The 26,142-nt window shown below is 36.2% G+C and overlaps 1 protein-coding gene across 4 annotated transcripts in view; it reads left to right on the top strand.

The window, feature by feature from the left end:
• The window catches only part of ZNF654 (zinc finger protein 654), an 85,310-nt gene that overhangs the window by 4,548 nt on the left and 54,620 nt on the right, over positions 1 to 26,142 (top strand). For 2 of the 4 annotated variants that reach the window (XM_044749940.2, XM_044749939.2), the window contains exon 2: positions 20,267 to 20,412. The exons of the other annotated variants lie outside the window; for them this stretch is intronic. In XM_044749940.2, coding sequence (XP_044605875.2) covers positions 20,267 to 20,412 — 146 coding nt within the window. The remainder of the gene's footprint in view (positions 1 to 20,266; positions 20,413 to 26,142) is intronic. 4 annotated transcript variants of the gene reach the window in all.

Here is a 26,142-nt window from a genome sequence, read left to right as displayed (position 1 = left end):
TTGAGGCCTTAATAGGTTAACTTGTCTTCAGTTCCTGCAAATGGACAAGCTGGGGTTGGAACCCAGCTTTCAATTTCTGCTGAAAGGCACATTGAAATGACAATAAATCCTCAAATAATTATAAAGTGAATTTTTTTGGCAAGTTGGGCAAAGGGGAAAAAAAAGTTACTGGAAGTACTCAGGGAATCATGGATGAAAAATTTAGAAAGTACTCTTTCATTACGCCACAGTGTAAAAAATGTTTCAGGAAACAATCAAATAATAGTTCTTTCTCTGACTTGTTAGGTGCTGTGAACATTTCCCTAGTTCCTGAAGGTTTTAGTAATTCAATTATTTTGTTGCTAGATATATTGAAATGTTTTGATCATAAATTAATTGTAAGCTAAGCAAGTTAAGGTATTTTCTTCTTGTTTAGTGCCAGAATGAATATAGTGAATGATAAATAAGTATTTCTGGAAACACTTTGATGTGTTGATTAAAAGAGACTTTAAAATTATTTCTTACTACAATGGGGTTAATAGCCGTCCCATGAGGACGTCGTGAGTATAAAATGAGAGAATGAACATGAAGTGCTCAGTACTCTACCTAGCACATGGAAGGGCTTAAATTGAAAGAGGCTATTAATGTTTACCTCATTAGAAGTCCTCTGAAGGCTTAAGAGGGACATTAGTGATAATCTAATCTGTAGGTCACTTACAGTTTGTATCCCACAATAAACTTCAGAGAAAATTTAGAAATGTTACAGTTCTGAAATTCTCTTGTTTAACTAGAAAAGCCGAATGCTCCTGATGAAACATTAAATTATTTGCAAAAACAATTACATTTTCTCAGAGAGTTTGTTTCCCGCAGGGGACATTTGGCAATGTCTGGAGATATTTTGATTGACTTAATTGGGGGTTGCTACTGGCATCTTCTGGGCAGAGGCCAGGGATGCTGTTGAACATCATACAATGCACAGCACACCACCAACAACAAAGAATTATCTGATCTACAATATCAGTACATAGTGCTGAGGTTGAGAAACTTTATTTTGGAATTCTTAGTGGATACTTTATGTCTGTAATGTTATAAATGGAAACAAGTATTTAATGATCCTGAAATAATTTTAAGCAACTTCTATGTACCAGACACTTTAATAGGTGCCTAAGAGACAGTCTGACAGAAAAAAGGGTTTCCCTCATGGTTTTATAGAATACATGCTAATGTCTCTTATTTAGAGAAACTAAACTTTGTTTTCAGAAAATACGATGTTTATCTCTTAGTCTTGGCGTAGAGTTTACATAACATTTATAGTTCTTTGAGTAGTTTCTTAGAGTATAATAATACATTTTTACCAATTCTTGCTATTATTTGGAATTATTTTTTAATTTACTTTTTTTTTTTTTTTTGGTGAGGAAGATTGCCCCTGAGCTAACATCTGTGCCAATCTTCCTCTATTTTATGTGGGATGCCGCCACAGTGTGGCTTGATGAGTGGTGTGTAGGTCTGTGCTTCGGATCTGAACCTGCGAACCCTGGGCTGCCGAAGCATAGCACGCAAACTTAACCACTACGCCACTGGGCCAGTCCCTGATTTACTTTTGATTTTTATAAATGTTTTATATGTACTTAGTTTAAAAAGTCATAGAAGACTTAAATATCAGGGATTTAGTTTTGCTGTTAATAATGAGACCTGACTTAAATAGCTTAAACAGTAGTACATATTTATTTTTCATGTGAGAACTGTTGAATGGACAGTGTAGGGATGATATGGTGGCTTTATCATTATTGTACCATCATTTGCTCTTTCTTATCAGTCATCCTTGTTTTCTCATCTCAAGTTTGCCTCATAATCCAAGATAGTTGCTAGAGTTCCAGGCATCACATCTGAGTTCTAAGTAGCAGGAACAGTGTGTCTCTGGGGTAAGCCAAAAACATCTTGCCCTAAATCCTACTCAGTAACTTCTACTTCCATCTTGTTAGCTATCCCCATCTGAAAAGTATGTTAGGAAATTTTTTTTGTATTTTTTTTTTCCTTAGTAAACACGTGTGTGATTCTGTTAGTAAGGAGGGAAGACAACAAGAATGGATATTGTAGAGGCAACCAGTTTTGGGTCTTTTTCCCCAACAGCTTGTAATAAAAAACAGTGGTCATGCTCTGTCCCTTTCCTTCCCCATGTATTCCCAGAGGCAGGCACTTGCAGCTCTGTTAGCTCTTGTGATGTTTCCCTCCATGTTTATCAGTAGTTTTTTCCCCTAACTGTAGGCATGCTCAGTTAGCCTGGTTGACAGAGGAGATTGGGACCACCTTCCTGTCTCACCATACACTTTGATCTTACCTGTGTTCTCTCTCAGCCCCTCCCTTCCCTCTGACCCCTTGCTCTCCTGCCCCTTTACTTCTGAGTCCCTCCAGAGGGTTAGGAGTTCCCATCTTTCTGTTTTTGACCATACTTCTCTCTCCTCTTTTAGAGGTGTGTGGCCTTTCAGATTCCTGAGGTTTTCTGGGGTTCTTCAGCACAAATCAGCTTGTTCTCTCCTTTCTAAATAATAGCTGTCCAAATGTTGTCATCTCTCTGTTTTCATTGTTTTCTTCCTTGTCGGTTTAGGTCTTTTAGAATAAAAATATTTTTACTGGTTTTTTTTAGGCAAGTTTTCAAGTGGGAGCAGAAGTAAATGTGTGTTCAATCTGCGGTATTTAACTAGAAGTCTCAAATTAGTTGCTCACCTCCATAAAGAATAATAGGTACGAAAGATGATGAAAAGGAAGGTGTTGAAGATAATTCAAGTGATTTATTGACTTTTGAAAAAGAGCAGCCTGCTTCCTGATCTGCTCTGTGGCACATAGTCAGAACTAGAAGTAATTTCATCCCCTGAAGTCATGTCTTCCTTTTGGCAAAATTATTTTTATCACTAAATTGCAAATTGAGATGTTACCTTTTTTAAGATGGTTTTCAAACTTTGACACATTTGGGACATTTCCAGTGTTCATAAAAGGTGAATTCCATGGAAAGACATTTTATTTATTATAGTTAGGAAAAACAAAACAAAATGAACCCTGGATTTTGATAGCTGTATTTGAGGAGCTAAATGCTTTGTTGTTGTTGTTGTTTGATACTTTTTTAGGTTGACTTTCAGAATTGAATTGTAGTGATTGTTCATAATGACATTATTTGTAATAGCAAATCATTAAAAATAACCTGAATGACTAGAGTTAGGGGAGTAGTTACATATAATGGAATCCTCTGTTGTTTTTAAAGATTTATTCACATGGGAAACTGTTCATGGTATAATAACTACTGAAAAGACACAGGAGACAGGTGGTTTCACTTTTGTGATGAAAAAGACTGAAAAGAAATATACCAAATTGTTAACAGTGGTTTACTTCTTAGTGATATGTTTGTAGCTGAATTTTATTTTTTTCTTTACATTTATTTATTTTTTTATATTTTCTTGATTAAACCTACTACCTTTATAATCAGAAGAAAAATAAAGTATAAGAAATACATTTTATTTTTTTCTCTTCCTTCCTCACAGATTGCTTTTCTGTGAGAAAATCCAAGATTATTTTGAGTATGATGAAATTTAACTCCTTCCTTCTCAAAAGTATGTGAAATGGTTTTTTTGGGGGGAAAAAAGAATTTGTTAAGTGAGCTTATGAAGGTCATTTTAGGTTAACCAGTGAGATCCTAAACTTACATAACTTGTTTGTACACAGTCTTACATTAGATATATGTCTGTTATTGCTTTCTAATAACCACCCATCACATTGGTTTAAAAAATATCTATCTCAGTTTTAATTATGTAGATAAATTGATGGGAGAAACTATTTTTAAATGAAGTTCATTGCTTTTAAGTTTTTTAATGATACCATAATTTTGTAGGTCTGCCAAACAGAAGTAAGGCACCAGTTGTACTGTTGTTGTTGGCACGGGGTCTTTTCAATTTTCCTGCAAAAGTGTGCTAAACTACACCTTAACAACTACAAACAAAAGCAAAAAAGAGAACTTCAAATTAAATTTAAGAAAGTTATGGTAAAATATGTGTCTGGTGAGGTATTTGAAAAAGTGAAATATGATCAGTAAAATATGATCAATTGATATGCCTTTTTAAATGTACATTAATATGTAATGGTAAGGATATTAGGCCATTTAAAATCTAAAGTAACTTATCTAGTCAAATATTAGTTCTAGTTATGTTGTAAATCAATTACAGTAGTACCTAATCTAAATTGGAGAGTATTTTTAAGTTTTGTAATTTCTAGTCAATCTAATACTAGGTGTAACCTTCAGTTTTCGTGTTATTGTTACCACATTGATTTCTTAGCTCCCTCTTTCTCTGGCAGGTCAGTTTGTGGTTTGAGCAGCCACTATTCAATGTGGATCTTCTCTCTGGGATGACACCCAGTCAGTTCCACCTGGTGAGAGCCATAGTGGAACACTGGTGGCACACTGAATAGGAGAGGAGGCCGAGCTGCATGGTATTACATAAGACCTTACAGTCCAGTGCATTGACACTGTACCAACACTCAGTACCCTCAGCTCTTTAAAGCAGCAGTGAATGTGAAGATAGCTGGCTGACTCCATCTTACCAGGAGAAAAGAGTCGTTGCTGTCAGGGTTGAAGCTTGTTGTCCTGTAAAGCGCTTGGCAGACAGTGGCAAGCAGACAGGGACTGTCCCTGTTTTGTGTATAGTCAGAACCTTGATAAGTTCTGTGAAGAAAAGGTGAATAACACTATAAAATGGGGCTGATATGAGGTCCCCCTGTTTTTGGATTCTTGGGCACGTTGAGCTCTGCTGAGATTCTTTGGTTTAGTTTGAACATGTTGAATTTAAGGTGCCTTTGCTCACCCAAGGAGAGATCTTAAAGATAGCTGGAGGTGAGCCAGAGCTCAGAGGTGAGGTCTGGTCGTCATGGCTGTGTCGATGGTATGTGAAGCCGTGTGTGAAGGAGCTCACATAGGAGATAATATAGAGTGGGAAAAGAAGAGGACTTAGAAGTGAAGCTTCAGGAACTCCACAGTTAAATGACCTGGGAGGTAAGGTTGAGTCTTTAAATGAAGTCTGAGAAGGATTAACTAAAGAGGTTGGAGAAAATCAAGGATCTGAGTGTCACAGAAGACAAGGGAAGACTGTTTCCGGATGGAGTGGATGGTTCCTGGCATCAAAAGCTGTTGAGATTCAACCACTGAATTAACATGCAGGGCTGTTTTGGCGTAGTGATGGGAGCAGGAGTCACACTGGAGAACTTTGAGGAGTGGGAGCCAGAGAAATAGAGACAGTAAGTATAGATGACTTATAAAGGAGGAGGAAAGATGGGTGGAAGCTGGGGAGGTTGTGGATTGAAGGCGAGGATTTTGTTTTAAATAGGTGAGAATTTGGCATGTTAAAATCTAATGAGAATGATTCATTTGAAAGGAAGCGGTAAATCTATGAAAGAAAGAAAGAATAATTTATAAATAAGATTCCGAAAAGCGAAGGAAGGGCAAGATTCAAAGCACGGATGGAGGGACTGCTTTCTGTAGGAGCTTTGGGGTGGGAGGGGAGTTCATCTGTTGAGAGTGCAGGGGAGTAGGTGGAGATCTGAGGGGCATGGAGGTCTAAGATGGAGCTGCTTAGAGGGGCAGATGGAAGTGGCCTGCAGAAACGTTTGAGTGTGCTGATTCTGAAGGTGGAGTGACTCCTGGACTGTGCTTTGGTCCAGCAGCGTGACTGTGTGGGTGAAGGTGTGGGGAACATGATTAGTTATATGCATTCAGGGTCAAGTGACACACTGTAATTGATCGATCAGTTAGCTGACTTTGAGAAAGAAGGGGACAGGCTGATTTTCTGACTCCATTTGTGGTAAAACATACTACAGAGAAGTGAAAGGAGAACAGATAGAGAAGGAAGAGAAGTGGTTTATTAATAGGTAGGTGCACAGCATTGTTCTGTGTACCATGAAAATGTATACGTATATTTGTGGGTATGTATAATGTCCCAATAAAATATGTACCTAGTTTATCAATATACGTTTCTATAACTAGAGCTTACTAAAGTTAACCAGTGTCTTTTTTGGTTACCTTAAAGTTGAAATGTTCTAAATACTCACTAATCACTGTTGCCAATGAATGATTTCATATGTGTATGTTAGATTTTTAATATTTGGAAGGTTTACTTATTTTATTGGAATGCTCTGTATATAACTAATTTTGAGTGTTTTTCATGTATCCGGTACTGTGATAAATCCTTTACCTATTTTATCTCATTTAATCCACTACCCTACAGGGTATGTACCATTATTCTTCTTTTACAGATCAGAAAACTAAGACCGAGAGAGATTAAATGGCTTGGTTAAGTCAGTGTGGCTACTATGTGATAGTTGGATTGGACTGTCTGGCCAGTCTGACTGATGGTAGCATGTGTACTTAGCCATTCCGATATATACATATATTTTATTGTATCTAAGAATATGCATTGGGTATCTATTATAGCATCTGTGCATATGTATTTGATATATACTGTAGTATACTAAAGAAGTTATTGACTGAGTAGAAGTAGTGATTAAAAAAGACTTAAGGCAGCAGAAGTTAAAGATGTTCATAGATGTAAAAGAAAAAAATAGAATTTAAGCTATCAGAAGTTCCCTGAAGGAAGTGGTCCTCAACCCTTTTATTTTTTCCTCCAACCCACCTGGATGGGATATACTTCTTTCACAAGCAGTGGCTCAGTGTCGTGGTTATTCTTAAGATGCAAGAGTTATGATGATTACAAACCAGTAGACATTAGGTTATTGTGTTTTGAAGGCAAGAAGGTGTAGAATATGTTTTAGATGTTTATCTTAAATGATTAAATTTTAAAGATGTCTCTCCATATTTTTTAAATTTAACCTTGAATATCCAGAAATCTTACTAATCCAGAGTACAGTAGATGTGCATTTTTAGACTTTGTTATCTATCCTTTTACCATGCTTTGAAAATTCTTGCCAGAGATTTCTCAGGTTAACAGATTAGTGGTTACCAGAGGAGAAGCGAGTGGGAGGAGCGAAAGGGATAAAGGGCCACAGATGTATGATGACAGATAAAACCTAGACTATGGACAGTGAACATAATGTGGTCTGTACAGAACCTGAAATATAGTAATGTACACCTGAAATTTACAAAGTGTTATAAGCCAGTGTGACCTCAATAAAAAAAAATCAAATATCTCTTGGGTTATAGAACTCATTAGTAAAGTCTAAAATTTATATTCTGTGTTCATGAAGGTGCAGTGAAATGGATATCTCATTTTCAGCTGGGGGGAGTAAAAATCACCGCAACCTTTCTGGACCGTAATTCATCAAACCATACTAGAAATGTTAAAAACAATTTGTACCTCTTTTGACTTAGTGATTTTCCTTATAGCATTAACTTCTGAGGAAATATAAATTTGGACATAAAGGTATTCATCATAGCATTAATTATAATTAATGAAAGGAATGAATTGAAAATGGAAAAGCAAGCAGAACATCTAAAATAGTTGAAAACTTTTCAACCCTCGTAAGCTGAAGTATTATTTAGCCTTAGAAAATGATGTTTTCACTGACTATGCAGTGACCTAGGAAAATACAATATTATGATAAAAAAATTACGTAGAAAAGTTTGTTTGTAGCAGGATGACGCAATTGAAGAGAGACTGGTCCGTTCCCACTGTATTCACATGTGGATTTTAGAGGGGGAAGTGCTGTAAAGAAAAATCAAATGAGCTGCTTCACTAGAAACAGGATTTCTTGACGATAATCTGTAGGGTCCATTCATGTTCTTCAGGAAGTCTGTTAACTCTCTGAAATTATTTGCAAAAAGTTGTATTTGCATTTTCTTGGTGAGCAGGTTTAAGGTTTTTTTGTTTTTTGTTCTTATCAGCTTCTCTTAAGAATTTCAAAACTTGCTAAACACACATAACCCAACAACAATCCAGACACTCCCGAACCTTATGAACCTTTGCTGTAATTCATTGTGACACAAGCAGCACTGCCTGTTCTTACAAATAAAACTTTATTGGAGTATGTCCATTCATTTCTACATTTTCTATGGCTGCTTTCATGATCCAGCAGCAGGGTTGAGTAGTTGGGGTGGGGAATATATGGCCCATAAGCTGCTTATTGGCTCTTTAAGAAAAAGTGTGTCAGCCCATGTCCTACATTCTCGTTTATTTTTTGCAGCTACCATGTAAGATAGGTACTATTTTTATCGCCATTTTATGAATGATGCAGCTGAGACTCAGAGAGGCTAAGCAACTACCCTCAAGTCACACAGCTAGAAAAGGGAAATATACTGAGATGTTAATAGTGGTTGTATGTGGGCAGTACAACGATGGATGATTTTTTTAATATATTACTCAAATTTACTACAGTGGGTATACATAACTTATAATCAAGAGGGGAGGAAGTTTTTTAAAAATTAGGTAGAACTGAGTTGCGAGAATCTTGAAACTCATTCATCCTTTCTTATTGATTTCCTACCCGTCATCCTGTGTTGATAAAGTTAAGAGTGGTATGCAATTTTTAGTTGCCGCCTTGGCACTTAATTCTTATCATGAGCCCCTTCTTAACTCTTGATTTTATGAAAAAGATAAGAAATTATTCTACTTATAGTTTCCTAAAAACTTTATATGTTAACTGAAGCCATTTTGTCCTTTAACTCTTAAGATTCTTTGTCCTCTGTTTTATGTTTTGAAATTAACTTCAGCAACTATTGAGTACTCATAATTTTATAGGTGCTCATAAAATGCTGCATATGTGTCTGATAGTATATAACTTGCTTTTTTTAAATCTCAGTCAATTGAATTATTTCAGTCGTAGATCTAGACACATAAAGTATCTAGAACGTACTCCTGAAAGAAAGACTTGTACTATGTGAAAAACTTCATCCTAGTGATTATAGGGCATTTAAGGAGGAAAAAGTCACAACTCCTGCCCTCAGGGAGCTGAATCTTCTAGTAGGGGAGAAAAGGCATATCTGACTACTGAGTCGGCTCTTAGGACCTTGATCCAGACCACAGTCATCTTTCCCCTGGATTATTTTATCTCCCTGCTTCCAGTTTTTCTCATTTTATTCTCCACACTCCCGAAGTGATCCTTTTAAAGACATGAGTGAGATCTCTCCTAAATGTTCCATGCTTTCTCCATCTCACAGTCAAAGCCAGAATCCTTACAGTGGACTGCAGGCTTCCTGAACCTGCCCTGTCCAGCTCTTTGACTTGGCTCCTTTACTCTTTGCCTCCACTACTTACCTGCACCTATCCCAGCGTTTCTGCCCTTCCTGCACCTTGAATAAGTACTCTCCTGCCCCTTGGCCTTTGCACTGGGCTTTTGTTTTTGTCTGCCAGAAACAGTTTTCATTTGGATATCTCTGTGGTTCGCTCCAGGACTCTGCTCAAATATCCTTTTATCAGAGAGAGAGGCCTTCCCTGAGCACCTCAGATAAAGTGTAAAGTAGCATCCCGCCTCCAGTGTTCCCTTTTCCCTTTACCTTGTGTTTTATTGTTTTCCAGGGTACTTAACACCATTTAATTTATATTTGTTTACCTGTTTTCCTCCCACTAAAAATAAAAGCAATAGGGTACTTGGTACATAGTAAGCACTCATTAAGATCTGAATAAATGAACGGGTAAATACAAATAAACTCTAAAACAGGGAAATGGTGATCAGTGCCACTAATGTGATGTATTGTAAGTCCTCTGCAAGTTCACCTGAAGAGACTACTCCTAACAGAATTTGGGAAGGTTTTAATGGATGAGATGTTTGAATTGAGTATTAAAAAATTGTTAGTATTAAAATATAGGCATGAAAAAGGAAGTGATATGGGTAGGAGGATATTAGTGGAGCAGATAATTTGTGAAAAGGTAGATGGCAAGGTGTATTTATGAATGGGAGTAGTTAATTACTCGAGCTGTGCTTCTTAAAAGGGATTCCCCCGAACTCACCTGAACGCTATTAGCAATGCATATTTTTGGCCCCACACTAGACCTACAGAATCTGAAACTGGGGCTGGGGCCTAGCAATGTGTATTTTTCACAAGCCTTCCGGGTGATTCTCCTACTAAAGTTTGAGAACCACTGAACTAGAACATATACTCAGAAAAGTATTGGTAGGTATTACGATTGGAAAAATGGATTGGTCCAGAGCCTGACTTAGGAATTTGAATTTCGTAGGAGGATTTGTATGTTTAAGGGCAAAGAAGTGCTGTTATTAATTACTCTTAAAATAATTGCTTTAAGATAGATTAGAGGAGGTAAAGAATGAAAGCCTAGACATAAAAAGGAAACTATTGGAGTATTTCAGAAAAGGAGTAATTGAGGGCCTGGCTGGGTAGTGGCAATGAAAATGTAGAGACAGGAACAGTTTAAAGAAATATGGAAATAAATTATGTAGTATCTGGTTGACAGATCTTGTCTAGAGACAAGGCCCAAAGAATTTTATGAAATGGCGTTGGGGTGTAGTCCAGATGTCTGGGAATATGGTGGTAATATTAACAGTAAAAGGTAGAAGGAACAGTTAGGGGATCTAAATTAACAGTAGAATTTTGTCTATTAAGTATGAAGAGTTAGTGGATTCTAAAAAAAAGAACAGAAATTATTAATCATTAGCCACAGTGGACATTTTTATTAATCTTGAGGATACTCATCCTCATTTAAGAACAATGCATTTTCAAGTAACTGATGATAAAATTTGTTGAAATAGAGAACCCATAATTTCTTTTCCCTTTTTAGCAATTCTTCAGTACTTAAAATATAAGACTTCTTTTTAAGGGAGGATGCTTCTGTGTTTGAGAGTTAATTTACCTATGATGGTTTTAAATTTAAAATTTCCTTTCAGGTTTTAATTTGGGGACAGGGGACCAAATGTCAACAAAAGTAATAATGTGTCCAATTTGATCAAATGAGTTGTCTCTCATTATCAAGTTCACAAAGAGAAATTAGTCTAGAGTTCACAGAGGTTAAGATCCCGAATTCCTCCCTTCCCAGAAAATTGGTTAATCAGAGCCAGTGGGTCTCAGTGTGCCTCTGTCGTTAGAGCTGGGGAATTTTCAGGACTTGTAGCTTGGGTTGTCTTCCTCCAACTGAGAGTGGCTTCCTTCTCACCTCTAAATGAGTTACTTAACCCCAGTCTCTTTTGGGTCTTTTTCAAGAATCCAGAAGAGCAGTAGAGCAAATGTTTGTTACTCCACCAGCCCAACTCCCATTAAATTTAGAAACACCAGCAATTCCTTGAGTGTAGTATATGGTACAGTTGACTCACATTACTTTTGCCAGTAGGATTTAGTGATATCAGAGGAAAGATGGGTCTGCAGAACACAGAGTCGCAGTTAGTTTTGGTTTCAACGTCACCAGGGTATCAGTCAGTTGTGCCCATTGCCAGAGTCTATAACTTGTACTTAAATTTTATTGGGGAATTCATCAGTTGGTTAATTGTGCCACTGTATGTTTAACATATTATTTTGAGGGGTGGGAGCACTTAACCCGAACACTCTGCATAAGACTCCAGCCTTGCACTCTCCACAGCCCCGGAGTTCAGCCCTTGTCTCTGGATTTCTCCGTCTTCAACCTTGTGCCAAAACATTTTTAGTCCTGTGCTACCTTGGCTGTTGCCACTGCCCCTGGAATTCTTGGTCCCACTGAATTAAAATCATAGAAGCATTCCTGTTGGCCCCATGTTTGTATTATTCTGCTAATAACTGTAAACAGGTACCTACAATGACCTGCTTTTGATGATTCTGGCATGTGTGCTCAGAGGAGCCCAGTGAAGACAGTATTTCTTCTGACACTTGCTCCTCTGGACCTTTTCTTTGCTTTTAGCTATTCTAGCCGTGCCTAATTTGCTTGACTTCATTGGCAGTGCAAACGTTCATTTTTGTCACTTTCAGCAGTGTAGGATGTGCTGTTTCAGATAAACATAGCTGGTTTTTATTTTTGTTTACATTGTGGGCTGTTATTAAGTTGGCCCCTCCTGTCTTCCTTCTCCTTTCTCTGCTTTTGGGCACAGACCTTCATGTTCTTCATGATCTCTTGTAAGATTTCCCATGTCAGAGGTAAAAGTCAAGGAATTCTGGGTTCATCAAAAAGCATTCATCAAATCAAACAGATTTTGTCCACTCTCATCTCCCTGACATAAGAAAATCTAACCAGCTCAACATCAAACCTACAACTGACCTCTTATTTTGTTGTTTTTCAGTGTCACTTTTCCTTATTCACTCCTTGAGGCCTAACTTTGAGTTCCTGGGTCACTTTCCTTTGCAGTACCATGCCATACCATACATTGCAATCTGTAATAACTAGTAGTTTGAAATACACCTGAAATGCTTCAGGTGTTTTAAGGTAGTCTCCCAGCTTTTTTAATCTTTTAGATCTGTACAGATTTTATGTTACCTTCTATAGCAGTCTTAGTCTTCAGGGTATGTCTTTTCACTTGCTCTTACTGTGGACTTCATCTGTGTCTCTAAAGGAGCATCTTGTCACAGGTGGATTTCTAGTCTGGTTCACTCTGAGATTTCTACCCTGCGGTTACCCTCTGTCCCTCTGTTAGAGCCCTTTGGAACCAGTAACCCTTCCTTCCTAAGGAAGAACAACTAAAATACTTTTCCTCCTAATTCTGTCTTTAAGAACACATGGTTCTGGTGTATGTATTTCCTTTTCCTTTTTTCATATCCGTCTAGTCTAACTTTTAAGAGTGGACTTATTCTTAAAGAAGTCCCTCTCTTCTTCCATCTTAATCAACATGACCTTTTACTTTTTAAATTTTTTTCAAGTCTGCCCCTGTTATTATGTGTGTCATCTTTTTTTAAACAAATTTAGTTCTTGAGACTGAGCAAACAGGTACTTAAAGCTAGTGTTTGACACAGAGGCCTTTTAAATTTCCCTTTTGGCTTTTGGATTTGTAATAATTCCATTGAGTTTTTCTTCTGCCTCAGCCTAAGAAAGTGATTTATGCCCTATGTAATAAGGAACCTGGCCCTTTAACTGTTCACTGGATAAAATCCATCAGCCATCTTTGTTGAACTCAGATAAAATCTTGACATCTACAGCTTTGATTAGATTTATGTCCTTATCAGTCCCAGAAACTACTTGAGACCACATTATTAAGATAGCGACTCTAGAAGCTTTTGGACAAGTCACATGAATCTAAGAGCTGCTCTTTGAGAGCAAAATTAAGAGAGAGAGGGACAGAATTAGGTCAACTGATCTAGGGCTAATTCTGACAATTTAAAGGCTAGACATTCACATACTAGTCTTCTAAGACCCTTATGAACTTAACCAACTTTTTAGTTTCGTTCTCTGGCTTGTAGTCTTTATTGAGAAACGAGGCTGAAGGGACAAAAAAATTTCTACCTGCTCATGTCTAAAAAGCCTGTATAACTAAAAGCAATTTAAAAAAATTAAATAATATAATCAATGCCTCAGCCATACCTGCAGTACCATCAGTGGCCAGGCCATGCTTAGTTGAAGTCAGATGCACAGTTCTGCTTAGCCCATACCAGTCACGACACTATCATGTGTGCACTCATCTGTGAATATCATCAGCTGCAGACACACGAAGAAGCTTGTTTACCCCACATTTTCATTTGATGTTCATATGAATTTCCTTGTGCATATCTTTTGGGGTTCCCTTGTCTGTGTGCCAATTTTAATGTTTATAAGGGAAGCGTTTAATATATTACTCTCCCTAGTAAGTTTAGAATCAAGTGAAAAGTTGACAGGGATCAAACTTTATCTAAAGCCTTTAAATGAGCCTACTATTTACCTTCTTTAGACCTACTTAAGAAAGTTGGGTCTTTAAGCAGATACTCAGGCAGCCGCGTGGAGGACTCTGTCCTGCCTCACATCATATGCATGCAAAAAACTCAAGAAGCAGATGAGTGGGCTGGCCCGGTAGTGTAGTGGTTAAGTTTGCATGCTGTGCTTTGGCAGCCCAGGGTTCACCAGTTTGGATCTTGGGGCGGACCTATGCACCACCTATCAAGCCATGCTGTGGCAGTGTCTCACGTATAAAATAGAGGGAGATTGGCGCAGATGTTAGCTCAGGGCTGATCTTCCTCAGAAAAAATAAAGGAGATGAGAGCCTTCTGGGGGTGATATTGTAATGGATATTCCTGCTGTGGTTGGTAGCTTCGACTAGATAATCATGAAGATTTCTTTTAATAGTAAGATTGTATAGAATAGTAAGAATTAGAGATGCTTACTCCATTTTTCATTGCATTCACAGCACCTGTTGAAGACCTTAATGTTGCAGAAATACCACCTTAAGGAGTAGTGAGCTAAACAAACAATATGCTTTATTGAGCCCCCAAAAGAAGTGGATTTTAGGTTGCTTGCTACTAAAGATTATGTCCTTTGCAGATTCTAAACAACTTTTAGCTTATTAGAATCTATTTCTAAACCATTCTGGCATTTTTTTATATATGACTTTAATTTTAGATTTTCTTTATATGATTATCCTGATAGAAAAAGTCAAATGACAAGTAACTTTTCTTTTTTTGAACAGAGCTTTTCTTTATCTTCTGCATTCTCAATGGAAAACTAAAAAAAATTGAAAAAATGAATCCTCGTATCTGTTCAGGCACGAAGCATTGTGTTTGCTATATCTAGGGAATGCTTCGTTTGTCAACGAGTATTGAACTAAATAGTTGAAACTCAGCAGTAGCTTTTGAGTAGACTTTATTTGGGAATGGCCTATTTGCCTGCTAACAGTGGTAAAATTTGTAATTAATCACATTTGGAAACAAATAATTAACCAGTTCATACTGATGCAATGAAAGAGTCACCAAAGTAAGATTAACCTCACTGTTTTCTTAAAAAAAAGTGTACTGGTAATAATAGCTCTTATTTCTTATGTGCCAGGAATTATCCTGGATTTTAATATATTATCTTACTTAGTACTTCAATAGCTCTGTGATTGAGGTGATGTTAAATTCGTTTTACAGGAAACTTATACTGAGAAGTGTAATAACTTTGCTAAGGTTACACAGCTAATAAATGACAAAGTTAGGTCTGTCTGATTCCAAAATCTATACTGTTTCCATGGTGCTGCCAGTCTACCTGCTTTATTTTTCCATATGACTCTAAAAAATACCCATAGGCAAGGTAAATCTTGATGTGTAGTTAGGTAACAAAGTAGGGAATGTAAGTGTAGAATTACACCTATAAAGTAGCCTCCGGAAAATAAATGAGAACATTAAAATTTGAGGAAAAGGGTTGGAACAAAATAGTTTTGTTTTTAAACTTTTACAAATTAAGCGAATTTTATACTTAAAGAAAACATAGTACAGTTAACAACAGGAAAGTAACATTGGTATAATCACTAAATTATAGACTTTATTAGAAATTTACCAGTTTTTCCGCTAATAATGCTCTTTTCCTGTCCCAGGATGTTATTTCTAATCTCACATTGTATTTAATTATTTCTTCTTAGTCTCATCCAGTCTGTAACAGTTCTTCAGTTTTTTCTTGTCTTCATGACCTTGACATGTTTGAAGAGTACTGATCAGGTTTTTTGGTAGAGTATCCCTCAGTTTGGGTTTGTCTGATGATTTCTCATCATTGGAATAGGTTTATGTATTTTTGGAAAAAGTACCACAAAAATGCCATTGTGTCTTTCTTGGTGTGTCTTCTCAAGAAATTTATGATAATGATATGTTTCGTTACTTACTAGTGATAGTTACCTTCATGGCTTGGTTAAGTTTATGTCTGTGGGGTTTCTCTTCTCTGAAGTTACTATCTTTCTATTTGTAGTTGATAAATGTCTTGGGGGAGATACTTTGAGATTGTAAATCCTGAATCTCCTCAAATTTTTGCCCACTCATATTAGTGTTGATCTGTGGATCTTATCTGTAACATTTATTATTGTATGTTTGCCTAATGGTGGTTCTCTGTTTCTCTCTTTCCTTCTGTGTTTATTAATTGGGATTCTACTGTGAGGAAGAGCTGACTCATCTCTAGCATTTGTTCATTTGAGTATTTATTTCAATCAGTATGGACTCATGGATATTTATCTGGTTCCATGGATTAAAGTCCACTGCTATCATCATTTATTTTGTCGCTCAGATTGTTTCAGCTTTAGCCATTAGGAGCTCTTTCTGGTTGGCTTCTGTGTTCTTTTATAGCCCATCATTTTTTCCAGCATTTTACTTTCTAGCACCAGAAAGTGTTCCAGTCTTACCTTATATTTTCCCTGCTACAGACCTGCTGGAGGATGGCTTGAAAAGCCCAAGTTCCTTTTATTGGAGAACAGTGTTTAGAAACTGTTTGGGCCTTAAGTGTGTATATTGCTACTCAGGTTCATCCCTCCTAGCCCCTCTCAGTGGACCTGGCTAAGAAATATGTGTATATATGTAGCTACATTACAAATGAATAACATAATCGTACTGAAGGGTATGGGGAAACGACTAACAGTGTTTATTTTAGGTTTTTAGAAAATTAGCAGATTTTAATGCATAGATTGCATTAGTCTGTGTTCAACAGATTAGTACAGGCATGTATTATAGCCATTTTTTGAAGCTCTTAGAATGGAAGATAATTGTGATGTATCTTCTGGTTTGTTAATCAGATTTAAAAAGTGGATGGATTCACTGTAAACAAGTGATGAAATTAACATTAGTGAACAGCTTGCCACCTGTGAACTGTGAGGTGTTTGCAGTAATGAAAGTTGAAGACAGTGGGAGATTTCAGGGAGGAAAATGACAAGGATGTGAACACCAACTAATAGAAATAAAGTCATGCTTGGTACTGTGTTAATGATCTAGTCTAGTATTACCTAGATTTAGAAATCCAGAAATTCAGGAAGAGGATTGTTTGCTCAGTGACAAACTAGTGTTTCCTTCTTATGTTAGAAAAAAGTAGAATGCATTTGAGAAACAGATGACCATATTTTAGTTGATCACTTCATGTGATGTTTTTTGGGTTCCTAAACTGCTACATTTGTATTATTTTTATACATTTGTGTATTAGCTCCAGCTGCCATAACAAAATACCACAGACTTGGCAGCTTAAACAACAGACATTTGTTTTCTCACAGTTCTGGAGGCTGGAAGTCTGAGATCAAGGTGCCAGTATTGCTTGGTTCTGGTGAAGACTCTCTTCCTGGCTTGTAGACAGCTGCTTTCTCTCTGTGGCCTGACCGTGGCCTTTCCTCAGTGTATGTGTATCCTCTTCTTACAAAGCCACCAATCCTATCTGACTAGGACCCCTCCCTTATGATGTCATTTAACCTTAATTACCTCCTAGAAGCCCTATCTCTAAATACAGTCAGTTGGGGTTTAAGACTTCAACACATGAATTTTGGGGGACGCGTTTCAGTCCTTAGTACTTTGGATGATGTCTTTTACTATTCCTAAATCATGAATGTAATTTTACCTTAATAGGTTTACATTAAGTCTATGCTTTAATAGTTTTGACAGAGAATGAATCTGTGCTCATTCTCACAATAATTTGCCTTGGTAAGAGAAATCTTTCTTTGGTAATATCTCTGCCCTTCTCTTCAACTCCCCTTATGTCATCGCACGCTTTTGGCCTTGGTCATAACTTCTTTCAGCAGTATTCGTACAGTTTCTGTAAATTACAGTAAATTGCGTTGCAGTGGTGTCTGTTATTCCCTTCAAAATGAAAAAAAGATTTCTACCAATCCCTAATAAACTGCTAATCTTGATCCCCTGTTTCTTAGACCATTTTCTTGAAAAAATTTAGAACTGTGGTAATAGTTGATTTTAAAGAAACAGGTAAATACTATTCCTTTGTTTGTTTGCAGAAACTTTAGCCTTATTCTGGTCGTTAAGACTGTTACTTAATAGAATACAAAAGAAAAAGAAAAATGGAAGATGTGTTGCTTGCTGTACCCTGGCCTAGCAGAGCACATTCAGATTATGATGTTGTGGTATCAGCTCTCATTAGCTGAGTGCTTATGATAGCACTTACACAGAGGAGAAAAAGTTCAAAATAAAAGGGCAATGTAACATACAGTTTTATATATTTTAAGGAAAATATTTAAAAGAGAAATAGTGTTTTAGTGAATGTTATAGTGTTACGTTAATGTTATAATGAATTAGCAGTGTCTGGCATGACATTAAACAGTGTAAGAAGATACATAAATTTCAACCAGTTTTGTTTATGTCCCTTCAAGGGTATTGTGGCAAACCTATTGGAAATGTTGCCCACAAGGAGTTTTCTTGTATTAGGTTTGGGTTCAGCTAGATCAGGAAGGGTATTAGTAACTGAATCTTGGTGAATGAGGGAAGCTATGAGAATAGAAACTGAGAAAGTAGAAAGCTTCTCTTCTAAGGAGATAAACTCAGCCTATAAATAGGAAATGAATTAGGTTGTAAGTAGATATGGATTAAGGCAAGCTATTTGGGACTGAGGACAGGAAAAATGTGACTGTCAGGTACCTATTTTTTATGTGGCACCAGAATGGTGTTGTGGTGGCCAAAAAAGAGGCAATAGAGCTGGTCAGACAGACTTGTGATGATTTGGAAAAGTCTGTCCTGCTTGGGGTTGTCGTAGTAGTAACTTTTACTTTCCAGTTAGTAAGGACTGTAAGATCTGGAAGGGATACTAGTTCATAGAGATAATACCCTCTAGCTTTCTTTTTTATCCCATGTTGTTAGAAACATTGGAAACGTGTGCTAGCTACCTGGTATTGTAATTTGGAATTGTCAAAGAACTATGAAGTGTCAGATTTTATCTAAGTTAGCCTGTCACAGTTTCATGGATGCTGGCAGAAGACATGAAACTCCTGGGGACTTTATTACTCATGGCACAGTATGCAGCGTAAACTTCATGTTCACGATGGTTCCCCTTGCCCATCAAGTTTCACAAAAGTGATGCAAGTGGCCCAGGTGGATCCTGTCCTCACAGTAGGTTTTCATCACAGAGGAGGAACCCCAAGTTTAGGGAACCCTAATCTTTTATAATGGTCTATGAGTGTATATGTCTGACCATTGCTCCAGAGGGAGACCTTATCATGATTATACTGGACAGTATAGACAGGCTCACTGCTTTGGAGGGAGACACCTTCTCTGTTTTTTGAGGCTGTTTCCTATAAATAACTTTGAAAAGATGAAAGCAGACAAGGCCTCTCTTTGAGACCCTGTAGAAATACAAGAGACTCATGGAAAATTGTCTTCCCAACAGGAAGTGATTAGTGTGAAAAGTACTTGAGCTCTGGGTGTTCTTGGCTTTTGTACTCTGCTCTAGTTTTCCCAGCTTTTAAATCAGGAGTTGGCAAACTTTTCCTGTAAAGGGACAGATATTAAATATTTTAGGCTTTATGAGCCGTATAACTTCTGTCAAAACTACTCTACTCAGCTATTGTAGCAGGAAAGCAGCCATTGATAATACGTAAATGGATGAACCTGGCTATGTTCCAGTTAAACTTTGTGGACATTGAAATTTGAATTTCATATGATTTTCACACATCACATAATATTTTTTCAACCATTTAAAAATGTAACATCCATTCTTAGCTCGTGGGTAGTACAAAAACAGGTGGCAGGCCAAATTTGGCCTGCAGGCTGTAGTTTTCCGACCTGTTTTATGTGATAAATTTTTAAAATATAATTCATTGTTTTAGTACAGCAGTCTTGCATATGAGAGATTGTAATTTATAGTGACTGATAGTTCTAAAAGGTTTTCTCATAAATTATCCCAAGTTAGTTTCAGGGTAAACCTGCAAGATAAGCATTATTATATCCATTTCATGGTGAGGAAGCTAATGCATAGAGAAGGAAGATGACCAAAACTAGTTAAGTGACACAGCCAAGACTGCTTATATTCTGGACTCTTTTCTCCAATATATGGTATAGTTTAAACTTTCATAATCAGAGCATTATGCCACTATATTTTTAATATTCATTTGTTGCCAGAATGCTTAGAGTTCAGTTTAATAAGTAATAATGACAATAATAATGCATGTGCATTTCTAATTTTCTTTATTACTATATTCTAATGTCTAGCTATTTTAATATTTAATAATTGTTTTTTGACAAAAGCTAGATATGGGAGGTGAAGGGTATTTGTTACAAAGTTTGGTAAAGTTTTGGAGGTTGGACAGTACAGTCATTCATATACTCTGTTTATTTTCCACATTTTCAAAGATAATAGTTAATTTTATTTTCACATGTACACCATGAAAATAAACAATATAGAACTTTTTACCCCCTAAATCATTTATGTTCGTGGTGAACTAAGGTTTTAATTTATTTAGTAAGTTTTATCCAAATTTTTAAACTTGAGATGTTGGGAACATTTTCTGTAATAATGTACTTTTTGGATTGCTTCCCTATCAGGTGGTTGAAGATTATGCTGGAAGATGGCAGGTCCCTTTGCCACAGCTTCAGGTTCTTCAGACTGCACTTTGCTGTTTTACATCAGCCAGTGCATCATTCCCAGATGAATGTGAGCACGTACAATACGTTTTGAGTAGCCTTGCTTTGTAAGTACTCTTTCCGTCTTATCGAAGTATTACTTTTCTTGATGTATTTGAGAATTGTTTTTTGATTATTTTCTCTGCGGAAGGAAGCTTTCTTAAAGCCTTCCTTCAAAAAGAAATTTCCATTTCTTCATTTAAGTATTTAAATTTAACTTTGAACATGTAACTACAATTTTAGTGTTAATTGGAATTGTTATAGATTCTTATGGTCACCACCAGCACTTTACTTTCCTTTTTAATTTCCCAGATTGCCTTGGCAAGCTCTAATGCTAACTCCCAGAATACAGTAATTGAGGCCATCATAGTTAGCAGAGGGACCTTAAATCAGGCCAGAAAGAAATTAGGAAACTCCTGGTTTTTAAAAATACTTGTAAAGGGGGCCAGCCTCGTGGCCGAGTGTTTGGGTTCGCGCACTCCGCTTTGGCAGCCTGGGCTTTTGCTGGTTTGGATCCTGGGTGTGGACATGGACTGTTCGTGGGGCTGTGCTGAGGTGGCATCCCACATAGCACAACCAGAGGCACTCACGACTAGAAGACACATTTTTGAACTGGGGGGCTTTGGAGAGGAGAAAGAAAAAAAAAGGGAAAAAAAGAAGATTGGCAACAGATGTTAGCTCAGGTGCCAGTCTTTAAAAAAAAAAAAAATGCTTGCAGAGGACTTTGAATTAAAGCTCAGAAACTGAGCACTTGTGCATATCCTTTTTGCCCTCTTAGATCCTACTAAAATTATAGTAAAGAAGTAAGAGAAGTAGAGTGAAAAGAAAATAGAAAAAGAGTCATCAGTGAATGAAAGATTTCAACAAAGTTTTGGAGGACGGAAAACAGAGGACTGGTTATTGAAACATCATGGCAGAGCACGTCACAACTTGATTTTTTTCTTGTGCCTCAAATTGCACTCACATTACAATAGTGGGTTGTGAAATCATTTACTAACATTACAAAATATGATAGAAAGCATCAGAGTATGTTTCATATGACAAGCATTATTTTGTGAAACTCGTTTTGTATATTTATTTTTATGTATGTGTATACTTGGTTATTTGTAAAACGTTTTTTAAAACTGTGGGTAGCAGTTAAAACAAAATTAATTTCTGCCTTGTAAGATAGGAGGAAGACAGTCTGTCCTGCCTCCCTCCCCACAGAATCCTAGAGAGGTGTAGAATTTGAACATGCAAGGTATGAGATAGAGACTAGGAAATGAGATACTTTGGGAGAATGCAGATAAAGGAGTTAATTGCAGTTTTTCCATTCAGGCCAATCACCAGGCCTTAGGGCCAGGGTAGGGTGGGGAAACAGTATTTGCTGCTTTTTTTCTCTAAAGAAATTAAATAACTTGGGAGGAATGACCTTTGCATTCTGGCAATGAAAGCTTTCTCTTTGATACAGCTAGCTAATCACTTAATTACCCTAAGGAAAAACTCATCAGTCACCAAACTCTAGACATGCTCCTCATAGGGCTCCCAATTAACCTGCTTATGGGCTTGTTCTTAAATATTAATGGGTATTCAAGAGTCATCAGACATTTGAGGAATGCCTTCAACATGAAAAAAATACAAGGAAAACAAACTAAAAATATTCTGGAAGAAATAGTATTAATATTGAAAACAGAAAAAAATTGAGAAATATAAAATTTGTAATTAGCATTTTAGGAGAGAATTAAGATATGTATAACATTAAACCATCAACATACCATCATGTGTGAAAGGAATGATGAGATAACAAAAATGAGTTTGTAGAAATTAAAATTTAAAGTTCTGTATGAAGTTTGGAAGGTAAAGTTGAAGAAGTAATCCATGATGTAGAACAAAACCAAAGAGAAGGAATGTGTCAAAAAAAAATGACATGGTGGCTCCATGTAGGAGGTTTGTTATTTAACTAGTTGGAGTTCTGGAAAAAGAACTTGGAGAAAATACATTGGAGGCAATTTTCAAAGGCATCATAAAAGAATTTCCCAGAACTGAAAGTCATGAACTTCTAGATTGAAAAAGCCCAAGAAGTGCCTAGCACAATGAATATAAAAGATACTCAGCTAAATACATCATTTTGCAATTTCAAAATACCAAGAATGAGAAAACAGATTTGAGCACCTTGTAAAGGGGAAAAACTAGGTAACCTCCAAAGGAACAAATATCAGATTGATATGAGTCTTCATACAGTCAACAGTTAGTGGTAGAATATAATGAATCCATGTTTCTGAAGATTTAAGGGGAAATTGTTTTCATTGTAGAATTTTATACTCGTCCAAACTGTCAGCGAAGTGTGAGTAGAAAGAACGTTCCAGGCATGTAAGGACCTAGAACATTGGCCTGTCAACATGCCCTTTCTTGGGAAGTTGTTAGAGAATGTGCTCCAGGAAAATAAGGGTGTAGTATAAGAGAGCTTATGACAGTGGTAAAGTGCGAAAAGTAGAAAAAGTATGGTAAGTTTTAAGTGGTTTTACTTAAGATAGAAGGAAGAGAAGTCCCAGAATCACTGCCAAGTAGTAGGTCTTACAGATATGTCGCCTCCAAGAGGGAAATATCCAGTAAAAATGGAAACTTGAGACTAATCTTGAGAATTTGGGACTCTTTAAGGTAGTGATGAAGGTAGACAAGCCAAAAGAAATAAAAAGGCAATTAGATACTCCAGAAAAATTGAAAATAATCTGAACAGGAGAGGACACTGAGTGAGCAAATTGACATGTTCACTAAATGTTATTTATATAGTTTCTTAATGTAAATGATGTGTATTGACTTTAAACTTTTAGGTGAAGTATAGTTATAGAACAGAGGGAAATTACTAACCTTTCAATATAAGCGTATTTGATGAAAGTTGTGAGTTGAAAGTTAAGGACAAGGGCACTAATATCCTTCCTTTAATTCTTATTTTAAAAAATGGAGTATCAGTAGTAGATGAAACCATAAATAAAGGTGTTAGAAAGGTAAATAATAGAGCAAATAATAATAATGAGTAACTATTGGGAAGGTGGAATTGGTTGTGTGAGGAGTTAGATTCTCTTCTCTCACAACAGGAAGTCAAGAGATAATGTTTAAAATTGGCAAATCAAGAAATACTAGCAGAACTTATTGTCAACAGCTATTAAAAATATTGAAAGTTGTTAAGTCTGGGGCATTGGGCTAGTGAGAGAGAGGGTTGAAGCCACTGTGTACACTAAGCATTTTTAAATCTTGAAGATGTGTTAATTTCATGTACATAAACTATGTTTTTTGTTTTATGTATATGTATAAAAATTTAAAAGAGTGCATGCACATTGTACTTCTTTTAAAGTTTGTGTGTATATTGTAGGAGGGAACTAGATGAGGTGATGGATGTGTTAACCAGCTTGATTTTGGTGATCTTTTCACTATGTATGTATATATCAAAACATCAAGTTGTACACCTTAAATATATACAATTTCTATTTGTCAATTATACCCCAATAAAGCTGAAAAAAAAGTTGTAAGAGGGAAGGAAAGTTTAGAATATAATATTACTTAGATTTGTAAGAGCCAGGCAGTTTTTAAAAACTATATTATTTTAAAAAATCTATTGTTTTTATATTTATTTTATGATACCTAAATGAATATGGGAAATGTATTAAGACTTTTGGATTATAATTGACAAATCTTATTCAAGCTACTTTAAGCAAAAAAAGGGAGTGGAGGGATTAGACGACTAAACTGTGGAAAAGCAAGGACTAGAACTAGTTTCAGGATTTTCTGAATCTGGAGAATAAAATATCTTCTGCAACTGTTCTCTCTTTCCATCTTTCCTCTTGGTCTCATTCTCTCAGGGCTGCTGACAATTCTGTATCTAGGCTTAGTTTATTAACCAAGGGAGAAGAAACTTCCTCCCTCCACTTCTGATCCCCAACATATTTTGGGAACTCGGGCTCAGCAGAGGTTATGTGCCCGCTGCTTAGACTCATCACTGTGTTGAGGAATGTATGGTAAGCTTTTTGGCTCAGTTTGATGACAACCTCCCCAGTCCTCCACCCTACCCTCCCCCACCCTGCCCATGGGAAATGAGGATACTACATTGGCATCCTCACCAGAACCGTAGAAATATTGGAGGGGCAAACAATTCCCTTAAGAACTGAGTGAGATAGCATGAAACAGAGCTGGCTAGGGGGACAAAAATAATAGATGTCCACTACAAAGAATATTTTTATGTTATTTTGAAAGCCAACATAACAGTTTTATTTATTCTCTACTGATTTCTAAGGAAAGTAAATTAAGTATTAAAAGAAATACGTTATTTGTAAGCAAGAAGTATTATTCTCGTTTCAGTGCCTATTTGGATTTTTTTCCTTTTTCATCTGTATAATCTTTGTTAACTTTAGTGTTGTAATGTGAAAATGCTTTTAAGGCTTTCAAAAGTACTTTTTTAAAAAACTTAAGTTATTTGTTGACTTTTGTTTCATTGCTTGCTAGTTCTTTTACTACTGCTCATGAAAAGAATAATTTATTAAGCAGAAGCAAATCTTATCTGATATGGACAGTGCTAGGTAAAAGTGGTTTGTCAAATAGTAACGTTTCTTATAAGGAAAACTTTCTATATTATTTGAATTTACTTTAACAGAAAAGTTAATTGTATTTTTAATACTAGAAGAAAAATGGGGAAATAGCAGCATGGTGGTACTACAGAAGGAGTAGTAAGTCTGTTAACAGTATTCTATTTTTTTAAATGAATATTTAAGCCAGAAAATTCTTCTAACAATTATTCCATAATTATTCATTTTGTAAATTTTGCTTGGTTCTAGGGATAAAATAGAAAATAAGATAAATAAGTCCTTGTTCTCAAAGACCTTATAGAACTAAAATATATTAAACAAGCATTCACACTATTATGTAATTGTAATTATGAAAGAATTACAGGGTACAATGAGAGAATATAACAGGGGACTTGACATGGTCTAGGAAGGCAGGAAAAATTTGCAGGGTGAGCTGACATTTGAGCTGAGATCTGAAAGAATGATAGGAATAAATTAGATGAGGGAGCAGAGGAGACTCCCAGGGATGGCAAACAGAATGTTCAAGGTGCCTGAGCAGAATGTCAGGATATTAATGGATTTCATTATAATTCATTTCTGTCTATAGAATTCTTGTTATGAGATATATACTGTGTATTTTTAATTTTTCATCACTTGACATACTAAAAATTTATAGGTGAGCTAAAGAATTAGGTACTATCTATAAGATTCTGTCTTATAGTATGTAGTATAAATATATATGGTGTATGTATAGTATATATTCCATATATAATATATGCATATAAAATATATCTTATACTGAATATGAGATTTTTTTAATAAAAGAAGTTAAAGAAGATACATTAAAAGATATTCTATGCTCATGGATTCAAGGAATTAATATTGTTAAAATGTCCATACTACCCAAAGCAATCTACAGATTCATTGCAATGTCTAAGAAATTTCTAATGGAATTTTCCAGTTTCACAGTTCTAAAATGTGTGTGGAACCACAGAATACCCTGACTATCCAAGGCAATGTGGAGAAAGATGGACAAAACTTGAGGCATCATGCTTCCTGATTTCAAACTATATTACAAAGCTATAGTAATCAAAACTTTATGGTATTGGCATAAAAACAGACACACAGGTCATGGAACAGAATAGAGAGCCTGGAAATAAACCCATGAACATATGGTCAATGTATTTATGACAAAGGAGCCAAGAATATACAGTGGAGAATGGACAGTCTTCTCAATAAGTGATATTGGGAAAACTGGACAGC

This window comes from Equus asinus, chromosome 18 (genome assembly GCF_041296235.1).
Source record: "Equus asinus isolate D_3611 breed Donkey chromosome 18, EquAss-T2T_v2, whole genome shotgun sequence".
In the NCBI taxonomy this organism is placed as follows: domain Eukaryota; kingdom Metazoa; phylum Chordata; class Mammalia; order Perissodactyla; family Equidae; genus Equus; species Equus asinus.
Note: the sequence above shows the minus strand (reverse complement) of the source record. Positions and strands in the feature narration are given on the sequence as shown.